At 43.1% G+C, this 17391-nt stretch overlaps 3 protein-coding genes across 6 annotated transcripts in view; 2 read left to right on the top strand and 1 right to left on the bottom strand.

Moving 5' to 3' along the window:
- Positions 1-428: 428 nt before the first annotated feature.
- Positions 429-3359, top strand: pabpn1l (PABPN1 like, cytoplasmic). Its single transcript, XM_048262809.1, has 7 exons — positions 429-714; positions 1041-1149; positions 1438-1505; positions 1609-1715; positions 1845-1932; positions 2509-2618; positions 3090-3359. Exons 1-7 carry the CDS (start codon positions 652-654, stop codon positions 3127-3129), a joined length of 585 nt encoding a protein of 194 aa, XP_048118766.1. The 5' UTR covers positions 429-651; the 3' UTR covers positions 3130-3359.
- Positions 3360-3412: 53 nt separating this feature from the next.
- trappc2l (trafficking protein particle complex subunit 2L) lies at positions 3413-5166 on the bottom strand. Its single transcript, XM_048262811.1, has 5 exons — positions 5005-5166; positions 4144-4316; positions 3850-3937; positions 3647-3726; positions 3413-3535 (listed from the first exon to the last, which is right to left on the bottom strand). Exons 1-5 carry the CDS (start codon positions 5035-5037, stop codon positions 3490-3492), a joined length of 420 nt encoding a protein of 139 aa, XP_048118768.1. The 5' UTR covers positions 5038-5166; the 3' UTR covers positions 3413-3489.
- Positions 5136-17391, top strand: part of galns (galactosamine (N-acetyl)-6-sulfatase) — a 27517-nt gene continuing 15261 nt past the window's right edge. For 2 of the 4 annotated variants that reach the window (XR_007195647.1, XR_007195646.1), the window contains exons 1-9: positions 5136-5519; positions 5742-5865; positions 7325-7399; positions 7521-7623; positions 7732-7875; positions 8530-8596; positions 8773-8900; positions 14240-14379; positions 14697-14800. Coding sequence is in view for 2 of the 4 variants with exons in the window: in XM_048262806.1 (XP_048118763.1) it covers positions 5400-5519; positions 5742-5865; positions 7325-7399; positions 7521-7623; positions 7732-7875; positions 8530-8596; positions 8773-8900; positions 14240-14379; positions 14697-14800 (1005 nt within the window). In the remaining 2 variants the exon portion in view is untranslated. Of the gene's footprint in view, positions 5552-5741; positions 5866-7324; positions 7400-7520; positions 7624-7731; positions 7876-8529; positions 8597-8772; positions 8901-14239; positions 14380-14696; positions 14801-17391 lie in introns of all 4 variants that reach the window. The other 2 variants (XM_048262806.1, XM_048262808.1) reach the window with 2 other exon arrangements.

Raw genomic sequence — 17391 nt, 5'->3', positions numbered from 1 at the left:
GATAAAGTGATCTGTGCCAGGATAATTTTTACGTTTATTTATTTCTTGCATGCTCTCCTCCCCCCTCTTTTTGCTATTTCCCTTCTCTAACTGTGCGCTATGTTGGATATGTGAAGTTGTAATCATTCTAATTCAGGTTATTGTCTGTGTTGAGCTATGTGTCTGTGTAATTAAAAAAGAAAACGAAATATGACATGTTTTCCACTGAGTTGTTTTTGATTACATCAATGACAATTAAGCTCGAAGATAGTCTTGTTAAATTACTTTCATGACTTTTCCAGATGAAGAAATACCACACTTTTAGTGCACCATTGACCGATTCGAGGAAAGACAATATGGCGCTTTACGATGACACTACACAACTCAATTAGTAGGCTAAAGTTGTCTTGAATGAAGTACAAGATGGGACGAAATACGCCCCTAGATCACAGGTGACCTCTGACAAGGCTTAATAAGTCGTCATCCTTACCTCGCGTGACGGATAACTGATTTTCATCCGCATGTTTTCATTGTGGTCCTAAGTTAAGAGTAATTCACTGGTTCAAGTCTATCGAGAAATTCGCACACAGCTTAAAAAAAGGAAGGAATAGGGTAGGCTACTTTAAAACTAATATCTGAGGGGTATGGTATTGAGGTTGGTTGTCCTCTGATATGGCTGATACACGTGGGCGCCTAGAGACGGAGATCTTTGCCAACCAATGGACCTCAAATCCTGTAAGTGGCGGTGAGGGTCGAATTTTAGCATACTCTATTAATACTATACAATTTCTACAGCTTTCTCGTTGCTTATTTAACTGGATGTGTGCTGATAATGTAGCCAACAGGAGATTCGTAAACGGGTTGGTGGTTCATTAAAATAGCCTACACCTGTCTCCACTGTGATTTTCAAGCACTTAGATGAGAAAACCATTGTTTTGATTACTGAAAATGACTGCAGCATCTGAAATAACCAATTTAGCTAAAAAGGAAAAGCATTATAGCCCTTGTCCAAGGACCCGTGCCCTCCTCTTGCCACTCTTTTAATGAATTATGTTACTTAGGAGCTTGAGGCAATCAAGGCGAGAGTGTTGGAGTTGGAGGAGGAAGCTGAAAAGCTTAGGGAAGTTCAGTCTTTGGCAGAACGGCAGCTCATGTACAATCCCCTCGCAGGTAAGTTCAGGTGGCTGCATCTGTCCACGTCCAGAGCCCCACTTAGGCAAACCCCATCCATGCCAATTCTGGCTTTTTCGTGGTGGGCTTCACATTTTCTCAGTTTGAATGTCCTGACAGACAACATTGCTTTCATAGCCAATTGAATTCATGTAGCTTCAATTTGAATCCTTTGCTGCCTTTTATTTCAGAGTTCATTTGTTCTTACTACTTTTTGTAAAGACCACCAACATGCTGACGTGCTTTAATTGTCAAATTACTGGCCATGTGACTTTTTTCAATCCACAGCGCTGTTTTACCACATGAGTCAAGAGGAGAGAATTGATGCTGACAACAGATCAGTTTATGTTGGAAATGTAAGCTTGTTTTCAAGTCAGTCACACAGTATGAATGCTTTGGATACTTCTTGTGATTGCATGACTTAAAGCATTTTATCTCGGTATAACCTGTGTTCAATAGGTGGACTACAGCGCAACTGCGGCTGAGCTGAAGGTCTATTTCAGCGGTTGTGGTTCTGTCAATAGAGTGACCATTCTATGTGACCGAGTCACTGGTCACCCAAAAGGGTGAGATGTTGCGCTTTTACCAGCACTATTAATACCTAATACAATTACCCAGCTCACAATGTGTCTGCGTTGACAGATATGACCGATATGGTAAGGTTCTAAACTCCCCTTACCCCTTGTCCTTTGCAGCTTTGCATATATTGAATTCTCAGAAAGGGATTCTGTAGGGACTGCGATGACCTTGGATAATACTTTATTCAGGGGTAGAGTCATAAAGGTAAGAAAAGAGAAATGATTAGATTAGAAATGAAAATGATATGATGTTTGATATCAATTTTGGATTTCAGTGAATGCATGACATTAGTGTGGAAATCTGAAAGCAAAAACGGGGCTTGCTGGTCTGAATGTTGTGTAGTAGAAATGGTACATTTCACGTATTCAGTGAATGTGAAGCGCACACAGCTGGGTAAACTGCAACGGTGAGTGGTGTGTTTGCGAGGTTGTAGACACAGTTAATGGGGATGGTGTGTTCCAAGTATGTGGTTTAGGGCCTGGGTATGTCAACACCGAGTAAGAGAAGGGGTCCCCCAACTGAGATAACTTGCTCAGATTTGGCACTAGTGTTGCAGAATGCACTGTTACAATGCATATAGAAAGGTATGTTACAATACCCCCTTGGATACACACACACACGCACCAGGAAAGCCTGACTTGTTTACATTTACTTTCTCCACAGTTGAATACAAAACTGCACTCATTGTCTTTAGTCTTTTCACAATGTGTTGTGTACTGTATCGGGGGGGCCAGACATTAATTTGAAAAAATGTGACGCCTGAATCTGGCTGGCTCGTAGGTTTTGCCCAAAAGGACCAACATACCAGGCATCACCAACAGAGGGGGCCAGCGGGGTCGGCCATGGGCTCGTGGCAACAGGTTCAACAATGGGTTTCAGGGTCGCTTCAGGTGAGTCATCTAAAGCCTTGCCCTGGGAAACGATGCCCTTACATACTTGAACTATTGAGGATAGAATGATAAAATCAGATTGACATTTGTATGATTTGGATGTCCTCATATGGTGCATTGTCTGTCATCTCAAGTTAAAGGAACTGGTCGCATGTCAGAGTTGACCAAGGGCAACAGGATTTGCATTTGAAACGCAGCCCAAATACTTGAATCTGGTAGACATTTGTGATCACAGAACAATTTCAAGCTTTAACTGTGGTGTGATCCATTATAACGGTGTGACCACCACTAGTAGTTATAAGTCTGAATAGATGATGTTTATCAAAAGATTCCAACATAATACCATGGTTCTTAGGGGACCAGTTGGGATTTTAAATGCAAGTGCCTATAACTTGATATGCTTTTTTAAAAATGTCACAAGAACACTTCATTCCTTACTGAAATTTGTTTACTAAATTTTTGCTCTCGTAGGGGAAATGGAAGAGTCCAGCCTTGGTCAGACCATTATTAATGTGTTGGAATTAGATTATGGTTTCTTTTAATTTTTATTTAATTTTATTTATTACTATGGGAATTGTTAACAATTTGACCATGTGATATTATAATTTAGAAGTATTGGCTTTATACTTTAATATGGATTTTATGTGTTTATTTCCTAAACAAATGGCACTTGAACTGAATTTTGAAATGTTTGTTTCTGTACATTTTCTTACAACTGGAAAAATAAATATCATTATTTGATGTGGTTTACCATTGAAACATTAATAAATTCAAGCAATGCATCAGAAATGGCATTCTGTTCCAATACAATATTTTAATTGACATGATAAAATGACACCGTAAAGCTTATGTACAAAAGTGTTTGAGGCTGTTAGGAAACTTGCACCATCATTCCTGAAACCATGCCGTCAAAGGCCCTAGAAAAAAACAAAATATAAGTGATCGGTTGTAAACGGAATTCTGATTATGAATTTTACTTCACAATCCACAAGCAGCAGCTTAACTATCTGTAATGGACAAGCACTCACTTGGACTGGATTGGATCTCCGGGGTTATAAAAGGGATTGCACATCACATCAGTGAAAGAGTTGTGTAACTTTCTGAACATCTGCATAAAGAGATGAAATAGATAATCCACTATTTAAATAAATACAAATATAAATAAATATTTCCAGAGGACAAAACTAAGACAATTGTGGATAGAGTAAAATATTGCTTAACTTTTACGTACACTTCGAATTTCATTGTCCCGTAGAGATGTGTTTGAAGAGTCCACTACTATGACAAACTTAACTTTGGAATTGGTCACGTAGCCATATCTAGTGTCAAGTAAAGGACCATGACATGCATGACCAAGTAGGGAGCTCATCCTTTAACTTTAATTCATATTAGACATTTCATTAGCACTAGATAGTAATTAGAATTTCTGAGCACATTTTTACATGTTCATAGGTGGTATGCCTACTAAGATGTATTTAGGCTGACATGGTCTGTGAATTTCATCTGGGGTTTGGTTAAAGGATACACTTTGTAGTCCTCCGTGGGATACAACAATCCAAGGTAAAGTTCTCGCTGATCTGCCATGGCTTTACCTACTGCTGATATTTTCTCTTCTACTACATCCAAAGACGTATGTACAGTGTAATGAAACTTCAGCTCATTCTGTGAGGGAACGCTGCGGATGTACAAAGGGTAGTTCTGCAAAGAAAAAAATACGTTAACATTTAAAATACATGCAAGTTGAGTCATTTTGACAGATTTTAGTGTCAGAAGATCTACCGCTGCTGCATACAATGCATTTGATCTCATAGATGCAAAACATTCATGTTTGGAAAACGAGGAGTCTGCCACGTACACGTATACCAACTGCAGACGGTGCATCAGAAATTATAGCTGAAAGGGATTCATAAGCAATGTCAATGTCCTACAATAGGCTACAGTAACATATTGAACAATAGGTTATCATATAGAACTGGCAAACCAATGATATTCGTGTGTTTTAACGATTCGACGACATTGAATCAAGTCACAGCTACTTTAGCATTATGTAGGCTACTGTTCATGACAGAATAGTTATCTATCTAGCGATCTATCCCACAACCACATATAACATCGTCGTCAATTGAATCACCAAGATAAAGATACCAGGGAAAATTTGCAATCAATTTTGCACCGCGTACGAATGACTGCAGCTTAAGATTATTTTTGTTTACAAACGCTAACATTAGTTAGCATGATCAGAGCTAAACCCAGGTGTAACCTTAATAACGCTAGTGTTAACTTCAGATATAATCTAAATATAAATATAACGATAAACTAATTAGGATCTATATTAGAAATAATAGTCTACAATCGTCCAAATGTGTTTTTAATCGCATATTGTTACCTCTTTTGCGATGACAGCAATGCAGACCGCCATGATGGAACCCAGCTCAGTAGTGGTCACGTGACATACATAGGAAGCAAACTCGTATCATGTGACCTTACCCATAACTTTTCCTTACTTCACTTGTCGTGAAGGGATCCACTGTTTACCACTAACAGCGTCGTGTCAAAGCCTTTGACTCAAAAGGAATGAGTACTGCCACCAGACTAAAGATGCCGTATAACACAGTTTAAGATAAGCGATAATTAAATTTAAATGGTCAAGAACAGCGGTTGGATACTCTAATTTGGTTTAGGCTTTTCAAGTCGCATGACTGAGAGAGGTTGCTCTTAATCATTTCCTCAAACCGTCCTTAGCATGTGACGACTCCACCTACTGTATGAGTCCAAGTTGCAATGGATGCAGCGCGCATTTATGTATTTGCGTTTCTCTTCGGTTTAGTATGTTCTCGCACTGCCTGGGATGATGATTTCAGTGCGTCGACTCCAAACATCATCATCATGTTCATGGATGATGTAAGGTTTTTGATTTCCATCATTAACTTTTGGTATGCCTGCCACAGAGGTCCGAAAGAAATGTATCAGAAAGTGCAATTTAAAAGGAAAACATATCAATTTTCTTTCTTCAAGTTTTCCTATGTGAATGTAAAATCTAGGCCTTGGTCAAATCAATATTCTCTAAGGACGTAAGCTTATAAATGGCATCAGAGTAAAGTTGCCGCTTCTAATGTGTTTTAGATGGGATGGGGTGACTTAGGGGTATTTGGACAGCCCTCCAAAGAAACCCCCAACTTGGACAGGATGGCAGCGGATGGGATGCTGTTCCCTAACTTCTACTCTGCCAACCCACTCTGCTCACCATGTAAGTACTCTGGTCAACTCTGGGTCATTGTAGCAGAGGTAGCTGAAGTGGGGAGGGGTAGTTAGGGCGATTCTAAGGACCCGTCACATACTGGTGGCCCAGCTTAGGGGGTGGGTGGGCAATATATTATTCTTTCATGGGGCTCAATATTTCTAGTGACACCCAAATGGCCACACACCAAACAGCCTAGTTCCTGTGAAACCAAATTACCAAATTTCCCTCACAGGATCAAAAGAGTATATTTACTTATACTTATACTTAAAAGATTTTAATTGCCACTGACATTTCGAGCCAAAATGTGCTCCCTCAGACTTCTCGGAAATTGAGCCATTTCACAGGACCTGTTTAATGTATGGATTGTCTATGTTAGATATTTTTTACACAGCAGTCTTTTATAGTGGACACCATGTATGTGGCTTTTTTTTATCCTTGTCTGTCCACATCAAGTTTGTGTGCTTACACCAACTGCTATGTGTGCTTTAAATCCTTTCCGGTCTACCTGTTCTGATGTTAGTTTGAATGTATTTTTAGAAAATAATTATAATTACACTTTATTAGTATCTTAGATTGCCACCATATGTTTTTAAGCTTTACATTTGTTTTGTTTTTTAATTTAATTTGTTGTGTGATTACATTTTCTTTCTTGACTATATATTTCAGAGTCTAAGTCTAAGAATCCTAAAATATTTTGGTAATTTATCGGCACCGTTGCTTCCATACTCCTCTTTTCAGCTGATTTCACATAGAATCATAATAGAAGGATTTGTGATTGGAGACTCATGTTTTTTGAAATCTGTCAGCAACTTTGTATGCATAAATCATACAAGACTGTGTGTGTGCAGAGGTGATAGGAGGAGGATAACTCATTATGCAAATATGGATAATGCACAATTGGAATATGCTAATTGGGCCTAATTTAGGAATTTGAATAAACTTGCTGTGCACAAAGAGATCTATCATTAGCCGACTTTCCTTGTGCCTAATTAATATTTAAGCAAATAAAGACTTGATGAGAGGTTAATCTCAGATGAGCACAGCCAGGGAGGGCTGTGGAGGAGTGGCAGCACAATACCTGGCGCTTTGTGTTTACACCGCGGAGACGGTATTATGGAGCTCTGTTGCCGAACATAAATTACCATTTTCGCTAATGCCAGAGATGCTTGTAGGCTTGCTAATCATAATATCCAGGTTGAGTTTCTTTGTTTGAGTTCCACAATGCCATTATTTTCTCCCAGCCTATGGCAGACATTGAAGATGAATAACTGAATAACTCACTCAGCACTATTTAAAATTTTCCAAATATCTCTTTCACCATGCCCAATGTTCATGATACCTTTTTAAACCTATTTCTACTTGTGATTTGGATTTATTTAAAGACGTTTGGTCTAGTTTTGTTATTGGACTGAATGTCGTCTGTGTATGTAGTTAACACAGGGATTCTGTGTTTCTGTCTCTATAGCTAGAGCAGCTCTGTTGACTGGAAGGCTACCTGTCAGGAATGGATTCTACACCACTAATGCTCATGCAAGGAATGGTAAGAACTGCTTCTTGTGGTCCCAGTCAGTCCACAGACATCAATGTATTAGTTGCTAGTTGAGTGTCCGAATCATGTACTTTCAATATGCCTATTGACAAAGTCAATGTGGTTCACACAGCATACACACCTCAGGAGATAGTTGGGGGAATCTCAAAGGAGGAGATTCTTCTGCCAGAGATACTGAAGAAAAAGGGCTACGTTAGCAAAATTGTTGGCAAGTGGTGAGTCATTTTTGCGATTTTTCTTGATAAGAGGTAAACTGAAAGTTTGCTGATGTTTGTTTGTGATCTAACATTATTTGTCTCTCTTTGCTTGTTGTATGTCTCCAGGCATCTTGGTCATAGGCCAGGTCATCTACCTGTGGAGCGCGGGTTTGACAAGTGGTTCGGTGCACCCAACTGCCACTTCGGTCCGTTCAACAGCAGCAGCAGGCCCAACATTCCAGTCTACAACAACTCTGAGATGGTCGGAAGGTACAGTGTCATTACACATACATGTACCCCAAATACCTACACGGCAAAACTGCCAAGCAAACCGAGCAAAGAGGCATCCACCCATTCCCGCTCCGCCATTGGGCTGGCTCTTCCCTGTGAGCTGATTTCTGCATGTACCAGCTGTGCTTGTGTATCCCATTTTCCGCCTGTTTGTTTCCCTCCAAAACAACCATATGTGCATCAGGGGTCATTGGTGCTGGCAGGCGGGCAATTTTTGTGCTTAGCTGTGGATTAAATCAGCGTGGCGTACCTGAGCCTGGACAGACGCACACGCATACACCCAGGAGACGACAGGTTGGCACCGGCAGCGTGTTTGGACACCTGGAACAGCCCGAGCAGAAAAGAGAGAGAGAGAGAGAGAGAGAGAAATGGCTTTCCGTGTCTTTTACCTCAACTGCATGCTTCGGCGCCATTTCAGAACAGTTTCCCCTACTCTTCTGAGACTTCGCAACACAAAAAAAAAAAATCTGCTTTGTCTAGATTTGGCTTCCCAAGGCATTGTCTGGAACAGTGTTCCTTCTTTTTTTTTTTTTTTTCCATAGTCTGTCAAATCAGTTTATTTTTAGTCTGAAGCGTTGGGATGTGGGAATTGGAGCTGAGGCTTTAAAGAATTAATCTTATTTTTTTCCACAGGTATTATGAAGAATTCAAGATTGACCGGAAAACCGGTGAATCAAACCTTACGCAGATCTACCTGCAGGTAAGTGGCAGAGGTATCAGTGCGATAAGGCTGCATTTTTAGATGTTGGTCTCCCTCTGTCATTGATATGGAGGAGCCTGGGGCGGGGCATGGAGGTTCTTATCTGCCGTGTGGCCTCTCTCTCTCTCTCTCTATCTATCTTTCTCTCTCTCTCTCTCGTTCTCTCTGTCCTCCAGGAGGGACTGGGCTTCATCTCCAGCCAAACCTTAGCACGCCGGCCCTTCTTCCTGTACTGGGCTCCGGATGCCACCCACGCGCCTGTGTACGCCTCAAAGCGCTTTCATGGGAAGAGCCGGAGAGGACGGTGAGAGAAAACATGCACACTCAGCCCCAGTCAGAACATGAACAAATACTTCCACAAAAGCTATTGGAGGAGTAGACACCGGAAGGTCATGACTGGACCAGTCCAGATGCATTGCCACACTGGGCCTGTGTAAAAAGCTCTCCAGAGTTACAGTGGGAGCTTGTTGCTTTATGGCCCTGGTGTGGTGGAACTCCCCTGGGACTGTGGGCAAGGTTGGCATCTGTGCCAGTGCAGCATAAGGCTTGTGATGTAGGACCTCTATTTAGCAGAGTGGTAAGGATAAAAAGAATGTGATCTCACACCACGGGGGTGAGGGTGGGGGTGGGGGTGGGGGTGGGGGTGGACAGGCTGGTGTAAGCAGGTGCATTTATTTGCATGAGCTGAGAGGTGCTCAGAGGTGATGTATTCCCCCTAAGAGAAAAAGGAAGTTGCTGGGTCGCCCATAATGGAGATAAATTTCACTGGATTCCCAGTATGCTGTCCCCCCTCAACCCCTCCTCATGAATGGGTTAGACAATATAAATATTAACACAGGCTGTTCTTCCACTCCATGATGAGGTCTGAATAATCAGCCGAGTTGTTAATTAAACACACCAGAGAAACGTCCTTTTGTCCTAAAGTGTGGTGAGGAGGAGGAGGAGGAGGAGGAGGAGGAAGAGACGGCTGAGCTGCCAGTCTCGCCTCCCATCTCTTAGCATTCCTCTCAGGACCTGGGGCTCTCGGGCCCCGCTAAGCAGACGCTCCCTCAGAATGCCAAATGAGGTTTGTGTTGACAGTGAAATAGATCAGCTCAGAAAGGTATTAGCATGGTGCTGGAGACTGGTTGGTCAGGAGAGCAAGAGTGTCTACCTTTCCTGCTCTCCGAGTCTCCCTCTCCGTCCGTGTTTCTCTGTCTTCCTCTCGTGTTCATCCTTTCTTGCCCTTTGTCTTTCTCATCTGTTGCCCCCGTTTTTAGTGTTTGAGTTAAGCATCTCCTGCCGTTTTTGAGTTAAGCATCTCCTGCTGCCGTACATGGAAAGACTGGATTGTTTTCGATGTGTCACAGGTGTATGATACCATGATGGCACTGCCAGACTTAACAGGGTGTTGGTGGATGATGGGGACCAGGAATGTCACTAGGAATTAAATGACAAGGGGGCTTAGCCCCCAGGGTTGTAGGTAATGCGCATGCATAGAGTGTGACGAAAAAGTTTCATCACACCTTAAAATGTCTTCCATGAATTGGTATTAATAGGGACACTATGGCATAGTTTTCTCTCTCGCATTACTGATTATTACTGATTATATTGCTAATTATAGCATAACAGTGCTGCCCCCAGAAAATGTTAACAGGGGTGGCCAGTTGAGGCCATTGCAAATCTTGGGGCGACTGTTTATGTTGTTATCCCCTCCTCTAGCCAAACTTATCACTCACTGGATATGTAAATTGCAAAATACCATGGAATTCTACAGATGTACAGATTGAGAAATTACGCACAGCCTTCTCTCTCCGCCCTTCCTCTCCTGTAGCATTTGATCAGTGCTCTTTTTAAGTTGAACTAGGGTAGCACTTAACTACTATCTACTACAAATTACTGTTACTGTTAAGTTACTGTTATTACTTATGTGGTCATTCAATAATCAAACAATCATCAATCAGTATTCAAACCAAAACAATTGCACCCTAGACTAAGCTATGACACTTTTTAACCTGATAAATACTGTATTAGTCCTTTGAGGCCTAGGCTATTTTCAGTGTAATTTTACTATTAAGGTATTTGGTCATTGTAAGGGCCATCTATTATGCTAGGCTATAAGGGTGTCACGATTTCGATTTTATATCGAAATCGTTCGAAATTACATATCAATCTCGAACTTCGAATTTAAAAGTAGAATCGACGATGCAGCCACACCCCCAATGTCACATCCAGCATGTATGCCAAGACGCACAAACGCACGTGCTGAACTGCAGCATCAACACACATCAACTGGCTGCAGCCAGTTAAAATATACACATCAACCTACCGAAATCAAAGCCCCTCTTGCTACTTTGAAATCACCGGTGTGGAAGTACTCGTTCATTCACGTCAATTAAAACTAACTTACCCTACTCAACTTAGCAAGTGAAAAGAGGATCTAGTTACAGTCCAAAGTTACTTTAAGGCTTAAAATGCACATTGATAAGTATCCATGAACACTAACCTTGGGTCTCTTCGAAGTGTGCTGAAACCGATCAAATTATAATTCTGTGTTGTTTCATTTCACTATGTTCACGTCTCTGTTTTAGCCTAATGTTGGTTCTGTTTACATTACAACCTCGCGGTTGGAACGGTTTCAAAATAAAAAGCGGTTTCAAAATAACCCCCCCCGAAACAGAAAAGGAAAAGGCCAAAAAGAGTAAATAACATATAAGTAATGCATTAATAGTAATGTTGAAAAAAAGATCGAAAATCAAATCGAATTGTGACTTTAAAATCGAAAATTGCATCGAATCGAGGATTTGGAGAATCGTGACACCCCTACTAGGCTTTATTGTTTTCAAGACGGTACAGGCTACCAATATTCCTGGAAAGTATGATGTGATCATACTTGCATATATCTTATGTCCACATCTGTGTCAAGACAAAGTACTTAACTTTGTGTCTCATGATTTGTTGCATTTATGCCACCTGAAGCATGATAGTAGTAATATTCAAAAGCACAGTTGATCTGTGCATGCCATGATCAACTTTTGATTCTTTGATATGGAAACCAAGTTCATTATTTTGGACTGCAATTACATTACAGTATTAGAATTACAGTTAGAGTTGGATACCAGGTAGAAATTTGCTGCGATTTCAAAATTTGGGAATGGCTTACTATACAGAAGAATGCTTCATATCTTAGTGTCCAGTAAGGTCTGTTGTTTATTCTGATATATGGTTTGCCATGTGTTAAGTGAAGTGTTTGTGAGAGATTCCATGGGTGGAGATGGACGAAGCACTGTGTGCAGAATGGAAATATGATGAAATTTCACATATGTCCAACGTAATTTTGTCGCGAACAGTTTATCACAGCACCTAGCCGCTAATATCATTCATAAGTTCCGGTTCCGCTATTTCATGTGACATCTGTGTGATTTATGTGAGAACTACGCTGTGATCAATTCAACAGAGAATAATGGATGTGAATTTGGACGCATATTATTACTATATTTATTTACGGGGGCTTTTGATGATCTTAGGGTGGCTTCAGCCCCCACCCCCCCAAAAAAATAGGCCTAACACCGTCCCTGATGGGGACAAAGAAATCAGCACACCACCAAACTGGCACAGATGTGTTTAGTGCATGTCTTAAGCCTATGGTGCGGCTCAGCGTCTCGTCCAGCAAGACACGGCACTGGTGAGCGTGGCGGAGAAATTAGGCATCGCGTCGGCGTCTTTAAGACCGCGCGTCAAAGTGACTCGTAGACTGCACATGTGTGAAACCGAACTGCTGTAAACACTCCCCTCCAGTAGGTGGACCACATAGAAGAACAACACTTAAAACCTAGAAATAAACCTAGACAGAAGAAGACTTGTTTGGTTACCATAACGACGATGGAGCAGAGCTCCTGTCCTCAGCTTGCCTGGCTATCGAGTTACGTGAAACACCACGACATGGAGTCAACTTCGACCGATGTAAAGCCACAATCCACAGATACAGTCTTTAACATTACGGTTACTTTACCATCTATGGTGTAGAACCCAAAGTATTTCAATACGCCACATTTTAGATGAGTTGGGGACGTAATTGTCCGCTCAGGCTAGCCGTTCTGTGCGTTATCTTTCATTGTCGAAACAGGGTGGCTGCATGGGCTCATTGTGGCTGCTGGCTATTATATTGGCTTGATTTGGTCATGAGCCCTGGATCATAGAGCACTGAATAAGATGGCAAACAATAAAATAAAACTAATCATAGACTGTAGAAATGCGTTACACAGCACTAAAAACCGAATCGTTTATTTATAGTTCGGCTACGGATATTTCACGTCACGTTCGAATAAAAAGTGACAGCCCTACTCCCTGCATAGAGAGCTGACATGACTTCGGATTAAATGCATCTTTTAAAAATGAGCGTAGCTTAGCACCTATTACTGAACAATGCTGAAATCAAATCGCGAAACCCAGAGCCATATAAAGGTATCTATCTACAACGTTCAGGCGAAACCCAGTAATACTTGTTGATCGAGATGCATTCTCGCCTGTTCCGTATATAATGCGTTATCAATAATGGTTATAATAATAAAGGGAATGTAGCCTACCTCTCCCAGGTGCATTCACTATCAACTAGGCTACTCCTGAACAATGCTGAACTCAAATCTCGAAACTCGCCTGTCAACACCGGATAATGTGTTATCATAATAATAATTGAAGGAATAAGCTAGGCTACCTCTCACTCTAAATACACCCATTATCACAGTGAGACATTAACACATTATGAACACAAAGAGTTAGGCTACTTCAAAACTTTTATTGACACGTCATAATTACAGGTTTTTGGTTCATACTTTTTGGTATGATGCAGGTGTGAAGACTCAATACAAATTTAATTGAGGACATCTGTACGCACAACTCTATCTTACCATGACACTGCTGTGTTTAGAAAAATGTCTTTACTTTGTATCACACCAATATTGCTGCCCTCGCGGCACCGAGTCACTCAGCTATAAGTAGCCTAATAAGCAAGTAAGCTATAAGCAAGTCTCTCAGCTATACCAACAGGTGTGCTGTGTGTGTTCTGGTGGATGATAAATTTATAAAGGGCCAACTTATCAAACTTCCCAGCAGACAGGCGGAAGTACTCGTGCTTCTCCTCATCTAACAGCCGCATCTTGTGCACACACGTGTGGAACACTCCTTCACTGGCTCTTCCTTCGTTCAGTGCACCACATCTCACCTTCTTCTTTTCTTCAGGCGTTTCAGGCTTCTTTGATGGTTGTGTCCTACTTTCAGGCTCGATGTACCGCCCCTAGTTGGTGAGGCAGAGTATCACAGTTAATCCGTAGTGTGCAGGTGCTAACCTTAACGATTTAACGCACATTCAGGACAGCAGAAGTTGGAGTATGCTTCACGTCCATGACAAAAATGACGCACGTCTTGGACACGCGCAAATGTGACTCAGGACCGTACCACAGCCTTTAGATGGACACGCGCAAATGTGACTCAGGACCGTACCACAGCCTTTAGATGGACACGCGCAAATGTGACTCAGGACCGTACCACAGCCTTTAGATGTTTGTTTTTTTACTTTCCCACTCTCTTTCTTTATTATATTCCACTGATGGACAAACAGCATTATGTGAGGTGTTGATGTGAGTATTCTTCTGCTGTGCTGTGTAGCTATGGGGACGCTGTGATGGAGCTGGACTACAGCGTGGGCCAGATTCTGGACGGACTCCGCACCCTGGGCATCCACAACAACACCTTTGTCTTCTTCTCCTCAGACAACGGAGCAGCAGTCATGTCTGGACCAATGCAGAGTACGCCAGTATCATTATGTCCACGGCCAACGCCGGACTATAGCAAGTGGATTTTCTTGAACCCCCTACTCACACTGCTTGCAATTAACCCTCTCTCTCCCTCTCTCTCTCTCTCTCTCTCTCTCTCTCTCTCTCTCTATTCTTCTTCCTGCTGGTCTCCATCTCTATCGCTGTCTTTTCTGTTTCTCTCTTTCTCTGCCCCTGTCTCTCTTCCTGTCTCTCTCTCTCTCTCTCTCTCTCTCTCTCCCTCTCCCTCTCTCTCTCTATGTCTCTCTCTCCCCCCCCCCCTCTCTCTTCTCTCTCTCTCGCATTACCAGGTGGCAGTAACGGTCCATTCCTCTGTGGGAAGGAGACCACGTTCGAGGGTGGCATGAGGGAGCCCGCCATCGCCTGGTGGCCTGGACGCATCCCCTCGGGCACGGTAAGGACGCCTGGCGTCCTCCTCCTCTTCGTCCTCCTCCTCCTCCGCTGTGCCAGGGAGATGCGGCGTGTCTTCTCCGTGGGTGTCAGAGCGCTCCGCAGCGTGAGCGTGAGCGGCTTGGCACGAGGACGAAAGATGAAGAGGACTCGCGCTGCGTCTGAGAGCCGCCACTGATTACAGTCGCATAATTCCAGTAATCCACACAGACAGAGAGACAGACAGAGAGACAGACAGGCAGGCAGGCAGGCAGACAGACAGACAGACGTTAATTACTTTGTGGGTGCGTATCAGTGCTAATTGCTTCATCAGGTACTAAAAGGCAGGGGCATCTCAGTGTACGTGGGTTGGCGGCTGAGATTCAATGCCAACGTGGTGCAACAAGAGGGATCGAAAACCTGTGGACACACCGGCATTTGTGTCGGCCTGTCAATGTGTGTGTTTGTGTGTAAATATGTTTGAGTACCTGTCTGCATATGTAATGATGTGTGTAGGTGTGTGTTTGTGATATGGTTTGTGTTTGTTGAAGATGAGGAATTTACTGAAGTGTTAGATCCATTGCATTTGTAACGGGCTGGTTGCGCTGGTCCACACAGGATACATTGCTCGTCCAAAGCATACTTTGGCATGATTTGAAGTCCCACAATCCCCTGTCCCTGTCCATCTCCCTGTCCATCTCCTCCCCTGTACGCCTCTCCATCTCGCTCTCCCTCTCTCCATCTGTGTTTCTTTCTCTCTGACTTTCTCTCCCTCTTCCATCTCTCTCTCGTCCATCTTTATTCTCGCTCTTCTTTCTTTCCTTCTCTCTCTCTCCCTCCATCCATCCCACCATCCCTGATCTGCTCCAACCCCTGTGTTCAGTAAATGACTTTTAATTGTATTAGGGGCAGCTGTGACAGCGGGACTGTGGGTTGCGGTGTGGGGTGTGTGTGAGGGCGCGGCGCTATGGAGGGGGTGGCTGGCAGGCAGGCAGGCAGGCAGAGGCTCCCGTGTGTGTGTGTGTGTGTGTGTGTGTGTGTGTGTGTGTATCTGTGTGTGTGTGTGTGCGCGTGTGTGTGTGTGCTGCGGTGCGGTGTGGCGCGCTTAAGCCCGGCCCCCGGCTCCTATCTGAGGGGTGTGCAGGGCCCTGATAGCGCGCCGGAGTGGCGAGGGAGAGGGGCAGCGGGCGGATCGACGGGGAAAAGCGTCTTAAACGGCTAATCTGTTTGTGTGTTTGCTGAGGTTGGATTGAGCTGTAATGAGGGCTCTGTATCTGAATATGCCAGGCGTGGGGGATAAAGGACGGCAGGAGGGGGGGCATGGAGAGAAAAAAAACACAGAAGAGGAGAGGAAGAGAGAACGAGAGAGAGGGAGAGAGAGAGAGAAATGGAAGAGAGAGAGGAGACATTTTTGGGGTGGTAGAGGAGCTGGCACTGCCTGTTAAGTTATATATATATATATATATATATATATATATATATATATATATATATATATATATATATATATATATATATATATATATATATATATATGCCCATGCCAGCTGCAGGCCTGTGCCACCTGCTGCCTGGGTAGTGCAGGAATGGGCAGAGGATGAATGGATTCAACAGGGAGCTGAGAGTGGAGGGGGAGCAGCGGCACTCTGATGTTAAATACAGTTTGACTCCATCTCTGGCTGCAGCTGCGAGGACTCTCTTTAGCCTGCTCACACTCTGCTTCGTCTGAGCCCCCCTTTTCTGTTCCACAATCTTACAAGAATGACTGGGGCAGCGTATTGATTATTTTTATCTGTTGGTTTGTGTGTGTGATGGAAAGAGAGAAGGAGAAAGAGAAGGAATGCTGTGTCTCTGTGCCCACATAAAAAGCCCTGTTCCGTTCCGAGTAGATCTGAGAGGGTCTTAAAGCAATCAATGGCACTGTAAATCAGAGTGGCAGGTCTTGTTGTTCTCTGTCCCCTGTGATGCTCTTGGATGAGTGTTCAAACTTGAGTTCCAGACCTGCCATTGATCCGCACCAGGGTTTGTCTCCTCTCGCCGTCTTACGCACAAGCCTTTATGCACCGTGCCAGAACATCTTTGCTGTTTCAAAAAAGGAATTTGTCATCGGAAGAGAGGAAGAGGGAAAGAGAGGAGAGAGAGAGAGAGAGAGAGAGAGAGAAGAGGTAAAGAGAGAGAGAGAGAGGAGAGAGAAGAGGTAAAGAGGGAACAGAGAGATCAGGGGGGAGGCATTCAGCATTCCTGCAGTAATGAAAAGGAATGAAGGATGGAGGAATTGGGGGGAGAGAGAGGGAGAGAGAGAGAGGGAGAGAGAGCATGTGGTAGGGTGCCCCCTCACATACCCCCTTCACAAACACACATGCATGCAGTAAAAAGCCCCTGTCACAATCCCTTTTGTTGTGTTTTTATCAGCAGCGAGGCACACAGCCCGAGTGCATTAGACAGGGATAGCAGGTCTGCAGGCTTAGATAACTAGCAGCAGGATTAAGCCAAAGACACAGAGAGCCAGACAGAGAAAAGAGCGAGAGACAGAGTGCGAGAGAAAAAAAGACTGAAGGGTAAAGGAGAGGAAAATGAAGAGAACAGAGTGGAAAAGGAGCAGGAGAGGAATAAAGT

The sequence above is a fragment of the Alosa alosa genome, chromosome 14 (genome assembly GCF_017589495.1).
Source record: "Alosa alosa isolate M-15738 ecotype Scorff River chromosome 14, AALO_Geno_1.1, whole genome shotgun sequence".
In the NCBI taxonomy this organism is placed as follows: Eukaryota; Metazoa; Chordata; class Actinopteri; order Clupeiformes; family Clupeidae; genus Alosa; species Alosa alosa.
Note: the sequence above shows the minus strand (reverse complement) of the source record. Positions and strands in the feature narration are given on the sequence as shown.